This window comes from Chrysemys picta, unplaced genomic scaffold (genome assembly GCF_011386835.1).
Source record: "Chrysemys picta bellii isolate R12L10 unplaced genomic scaffold, ASM1138683v2 scaf2631, whole genome shotgun sequence".
Classification (NCBI taxonomy): Eukaryota; Metazoa; Chordata; order Testudines; family Emydidae; genus Chrysemys; species Chrysemys picta.
The window spans coordinates 1,714-8,000 of record NW_027055334.1 but is presented as its reverse complement, the minus strand read 5'-3'; the positions used below and the strand labels follow the sequence as shown (position 1 = coordinate 8,000).

The 6,287-nt window shown below is 53.6% G+C and overlaps 1 protein-coding gene across 1 annotated transcript; it reads right to left on the bottom strand.

Annotated features, from left to right (window-relative positions):
• Positions 1-1,042: 1,042 nt before the first annotated feature.
• Positions 1,043-5,873, bottom strand: LOC135980316 (uncharacterized; the record flags this gene model as incomplete). Its single annotated transcript, XM_065580346.1, has 5 exons — positions 5,439-5,873; positions 4,625-4,740; positions 3,970-4,128; positions 3,185-3,334; positions 1,043-1,197 (listed from the first exon to the last, which is right to left on the bottom strand). Coding segments are annotated over exons 1-5 (767 nt in total), but the record flags the coding sequence as incomplete, so codon positions are not given.
• Positions 5,874-6,287: the final 414 nt, after the last annotated feature.

Below are 6,287 nucleotides of genomic sequence, written 5' to 3'. Positions count from 1 at the left end.
TGAGATCTTCAGGAAGCTTGGCTGAAATTCTGTGCCAACGCTGCCGAGTTTCTATAGCTTCTGAGCACAGACCCTGGAAAGCACTGTGGCTGTTTCAAGGAATTCAAACCTGAAAGGTTTACAAATCAAACATTCAAATCAATACAGCACTGTATTCCTCTGGTAACTGCATTGGGTAAGAAAGTCAATTTCTTTCCTGCTGCTCTTCAATTTGCTCTCCCATGTGACACAGATTTGTCTGTGGTCAGTGCAGAACTGCACTGCAGAGGATGCCGAGGAAAGCCGGCGTTTTGACCTCTGGCTAGGGTCCAGTTGGGTTTCACGGCCCCTAGGCACATGGGGATTGTGTTATAAACACCTCAGCTGGATGACTCTGCAAAGTGATCGGCAATAACCAGCAGGACTCAGATGAAAAGAGGCACTCACCCCGCTCAGAGCCATTATTCCCGGCTGTCTGCAGACTCAGATCATGTGTGGATGATTTTTTTTTGTTGCAACAATAAGGGCTGGAAATTTGTGTCTTAAGAGATTTATCTCTGCTGTACAGCTCCATAAGGATGAGTGCATTTTCTCAGCACTTCCTCAGCCATGGGATAACTAGGGATCTGACTACAGGTAACAATCCTGCACTGGTCCCCAGGGGACAGACAGATGGGCCTCATGGGCCTTTTCCATCTCTGCCCTCTCTCACGCAATAGGGAGCAGCCAGACCTCATGACCCAGGGATGTGGAGTGAGCCCCAAAGTCATTTATTGGCCCTGTACTGGATCAGAGAGCAAGTGGAGTGACCCATCGAAATCAGGACAATGCTGGAATTCTCCAGAAAACTGGCACGTCTCCATCCCGGGGAGTGCTGGAGGAGGGGTTGGCTCCTCAGTGGCTGTGCCTGGGCATGTCCTCTTAGTGAGAATGGACAGTTCTCTTCACCGCAGGAAACTCCCTCCACCTGTGTGAGCCTGACAGACCCTTCCCGGACGGTGGCCTGTCAGTAGGAGCAGGAAGAGAAATAATGGCCCGAGGTGATAACAGAGCAGCTCCCTACCTGTCCGATGACAGCCTGTGCGCCACACAGCTCAGAACCACATCCTGGGGGTGGGAGCGAGCCAGCAAGGCCGTGGCCCTCAGCGCTGCTTTTCTGGCTCTGGGATCACAGACGTCGTCTAGCCACATTAAGATCCTTCCAACAACGTCTCCAACCTGGAAGAAAGCCAGAAAGTTGAGGGATGGATTTATCAATGAGTGACCTCCTCCCAGGTAACCCCATCTGGCAGCCCTGCAAACTGCCTCTCACCTCACTTTCCCATCTCTACTCCTCCATAATCTCAAGAAAGAGGCTTTGACAAGTACAGGAACCCCAGTCTTCCTGAGGTCTGGTTTAGCACCTTAGGCTCAGAAACACACACAAAAGCCTTCCCCAAAACCTGACCGTGGGCACAGCTCAAACTCCCCTGATGTCCCAGGGCCTTCCCTGCCTTAGCAAACTGCTCGCAGCCCTGCTCTCAAGGGCTTCCCTACAGGAGCCTTTCCTCCATCTCTGCAACTTCCTGTTGCTCTTTCTACCACGATCAGTTCCTCCAGACCAGTGGTTATCAACCTAGTTTCCGTGTGGGCCACATCCAATACTATCTCTTTGCCCCTGAGGATGTCCCAGGTAGAGAAGCACTGCTCCAAACCCAGCTGGTTCTACGGATGTACCCCAGAGCCCATCCCAGCGATGGCAGGCAGGGCTACGTGGATGGGACTAGCCAGCTCCAGGCCCCAGCCCTATGGAGAACCTCCACACTGTGGGATTTTAAAACCTGCTGTAACAAATCTTAAAGCCGGGTCTCTAACCTCGGGCTCAGGCTGTGGCACTCAGAACAGCAGTGCAGACATGGTGACTTGGGCTGGAGCCCAGGCTCTGAAGCCCCCTCCTCCCCTGGCTTCAGAGCTCAAGTTCCAGCCCAAGCCCAGAAGAGGCTGCATTGCTGTTTGGCCCCACAGTGCCAGCCCTGGGAGCCCAAGTCCATAGGGCCAGGCTTTACGGCTCCTGCTGCAGAGTTTGCAGCACAGGGTAGACAGACCCGAAAGGGACAAGCCACCCGCTAGGGCTCTTCCATGAGGAATCGATCATTGCTCTTTCCTCTCCTGAACAAGGAGCAGGAGCTACAACCCAGGTGGCTGGATTCTGTTGACCTGTTCTGCTAGCAGGAGGTAGAGCCCGGCACAAATCAATCTGCTGATCGAGGGGCCATTTGTTAACTTCCCGCCGGGACCTGCTGGAAACAGGGAACTTGGCCAGAGACAGGGACGACCTGCAGGGAACCCGAGGAACAGGCAGGTTTGGGGAGGAAGCTCAGGCTGAGGATTCGGTTCGTTTATTTGTCTCCGAGTTTCCAGGAAAGCCAAAGCCCAGGAAGGGAATAAGTCTGCACTGACGCGCCACGGGCAGGCGGTATTTGGAGAAGGGCGGGAATGTCACCTATTTCCAGGCTGAGTGATAAAAGGCAATGTTTAAAGAACTGTAGGGAACATGAACCCTGATTCCTTTCTCAATAACCCACCTGCGCAGGCTTGGGCAAGTCAAGGAGCTCTCTGGACTTCAGTTTCCCCAGGTGTCCAATGGGTTCAATTCCTACCTCCCAGGAGGGTGGTGGAGTTTCATTAATCGGGGGAGTAAATGATACCGAGAGCCTCCTACCCAGGGGATGTAGAAATGAAGTCTGCCAGAGACCTCCCTAGGCCAATCTAATTCAGGGGGGCAGACACTCAGATCTGTGGGGATGGGCAACAGGATCAGAGCTTGGGAGAGACAGAGAGAAAAGTGCAAAGCCAAATTCCTCCTGATACTTCAGCTGGACAAACAAGGCCCTGCAGCATGTCTGAGGAAACCATGTCTGCTCCTGGAGCCTAATGTGGAGGCCCATCGGCAGACTAGGTAAGTGCTGCGCTGCCAGGGCTGGGGCTCTCAGCACCTTCAGTGTGGCTGGGCTGTCCTCAGGGACGGGTCAGAGCTCCAGCGGGCAGAGAGCACGTTACAAACCTGACGCCGCGGATCCCCGCGGCCAAGCGATGAATGGAAAGGGGCTGAGCCAACCTTCAAAGCACCATGCCAGCGTGTCCCAGGAACGGTTTCCTAGGAGAGGAAATTCTCCCCTCCCCCTCTCTGCGCAGCATCCTCTGCCCCACGGCGGGAGTCTCTTACTCTCTCCATCTTGTCTCCGTGTAGAGATACGATGGCCCTCAGCTCTTCCTCTGCGGCTTTAAATCGCTCCAGGATGGGTGTTGTCAGACCCTTCACGGCTCTCATCAGCAGGGCTTGGGGCTGGGCTGAGGAAAGCTGCTCCCCGGGGGTCTGCAATGAACAGGGACAAAGCCTGTTGGGATGGAGTATTTCCATTGGGCAGCTGCCCTGGAATAGTCTGTCTCCGCGGGAGGCTGGCAGGGCCTAGTGAGCGTGGAGACTCCGGCTGAGCCCTTTTCTTAAAAAGCCTCAACAGGTGCCGAGGTTTCCTCAGTCTTTCATCCGCTCCCCTCGCCCCCTCTGCCTGAGAAGAGATGGGAGCCTCTCAGCCAGTGCTGGGACCCCAAGGGCCACCCCATTTCCTCCCTCTCTAGCCCCTCCTCCCAGGAGCCCAGCTTGTGCTGAGAAAGCCCCAATGGCCTGCAAAGCCCATTCAAGTTGCTTGTTGAGTGCAGCCGAGGGGTCGCTGGAGAACCTGCCCCGCGTCCCATCCCACCCCGAGTGCCTGAGCAGATTGGCTCAGCAACTCTAGCAGCCCACGGTGTCTGCGCGGAAAGGACTGAGAACAGGCCCCAACGGAAATGCCTCTTCCTTCCCCACCCCGCAGCGTGTGGCGCTGCCACAAAACAGGCAGAAATCGCCGGCAGGACAGAAAGTAGCTTCGACTGAAGGAGCGAGTCTGTCTGGCTGAGGAGAATCCCAAACTGTGGGCTTCTGGGGCCAGACCCTTGTGGGTCAGAACTCACTGGGCACAATGTTAGTCCAGGGGACCTGGTTCCAGGGTCTTCTAAACCCAGGGCCTGGGGTGCTGGAGGCCTTTCTCCTGGTGTCTCAGGCACCTCCTGAGTATTACTGCAGCTGGCCTGCGTGTCTGGATCAGCACCGTCTGTCCTGGATGGCAGCAGCTGAGGACACAGCAGAGCACACCAGAGTGACACACTCGCATAGCTACTCCAGCCCCCCGGCGTGTCAGAAGCTCCCAGAATTGCAGACTTTTGTATGTGCTGCAGGGTGCTCTGTCACTAATCATCAGAGTTACAATGGTGTCTCAGTGTCTACAAGTGCAGGGATGGGCCTCGTATGATTTTCAGCAGTGCCTGTGTGCCATGAAAAGTGCATCAGAATCAGGCACCTGAGTCAGGCACTTCTGCGAATCCCACTAAGCACTTGTGTACTTCTTTAGGTGCCTAAACCCCTTTGTCAATCTGGATTATTTGCCTTATGCAAACAACCTAGAGAAACTCATAAAGACTGGCTGGAGTTGATGACGTGCAGAATGTTTCCTTTCAGCTCCCTGAGCAAGGGGCAGGTAGTTCTCCTGTCAGAGATACCAGCTCCGGGAGACATTAATACACACAGCAGGGGATGCTTTCCATTATCTCAGTCACAAAGCGTCATTACCATTGTCATATGGGAGCTGCTTGGTAATGAGGGGATGGGAGCGCGCTCTTCTTCCTGCTCTTCTGGACTCCCTTTTCCGCACTTCCCCTTCGACTCAGACGGCTCCTCCTTCGTCCCTGAAGCAGAAAGAAACATTCGTGACATTTCGCTTTTCCATGTGTTATCCCTGGTTTACAGAGGACAGAAGTCGGACCCAGAGCCCTGAAGCGACTTTCCCAGGGTCAGACTGAAGGTTGTGGGCAGAGCTAAGCAGAGAACTCCGATCTCATGGCTCTTCGCTGGGGGCTTTTACCACATGAGGCTTCCTCTGATCTAGGGGCCAGTTTCTTTTCCATGGTGTATTCTACTCTTCCCCTCCCCTTGCACAGCGTTCCTGTCAGTGATGGGCAACAGGCCTCATTTGCACTTAACCCCCCAAGAAGTAATGACTCAGCTCTGGTACGGTTCCCAGCTGTGACCTGCTGAGACCTCTGGAGCATTTTACTGATGAAACAGACTCGATCCAGGAGACAAGAAATGATTTCCTACAACATCCAGCCTCTCTGTTCTCCTTACAGCCTGGAGCAATGTTAGTACTCCCCACCCCACAGTGCCAGACCCCCCGAGGGGGGTGATCTGACACTGTCAGCTCTCCCCACCTCAGCGATGGACCTCGGCCACCCTGTCCAGGAGGATCCGGCACTAAATGGATTCCAGAGTCTGAGGTTCCCATCACTGTCCCGTGAGAAGCCCTGATGTGTAAGGCTTGTAGAGTGACTGGTGTGATTATTCCTCACATGCTCCTCGCCACAAACCATGTGGATTGAATCCTCACCTGTAAGATCCAGTTCAACTTTTTCTGTGTTCTCCTGCAGCTTCACCTCCTCTGACTCCACCTGGGTCTCAGCTGTTTTCTTCTTCAGGGACAAGTGCGTCCACCTTCGTGGTGAGGAAACTGTTCTCTCCTCATTGCTCTCTGCCATCGAGGTGTCAGACTGGCTACAGACACAGAGTCTTTTCATGCCTGATAAGATGGTCCATGAGCATTTGCTTCTCTGGGGCTTCTCTGGCAAGGCCTGTTCTTGCTGGCTGAGGACAGAGCATGCCTCGATTGCTGCAGGTTGGAGGAACACTTTGTGCACAGGGATCTCTCTGTGCTCCCTAGAGGCGAGTCTTTGGAAAAAGGAACGAAGCCTGGAGTAGAAAGAAGGAGGAAATGGGTTTTTCTGTCATTCTCTAAAGGAAAGGAATTAGTTTGCCCAGGATTCACAGATCCAAGAGACTGGTCTTTTGAAGCCAACTGCTCCTCTAATAGCCAGCCAATTCATACAACCAAGAACATAAGCAACACAAGATCGCCCAGCCTGGGTAAAACTGTCTGACAGTAGCCAGTGCCCCAGAGGGAATGAACAGGGAATGATCAAGTGATCCATTCCTGACGCTCATTTCCAGCTCCTGGCAAATGGAGGTTAGGGACACCATCCCTGTGCATCCTGGCTAATAGCCATTAATGGACCTCTCCTGCATAAATGTATCTAGTTCCTTTTTGAACTCTGTTAAAGTCTTGGACTTCACAACATCCTCCGGCAAAGAGTTCCACAGGTTAACTGTGCGTTGTGTGAAAAATACTTCCTTTTGTTTGTGTGAAACCTGCTGCTTATTAACAGAGACTTCAAAGGGGGCA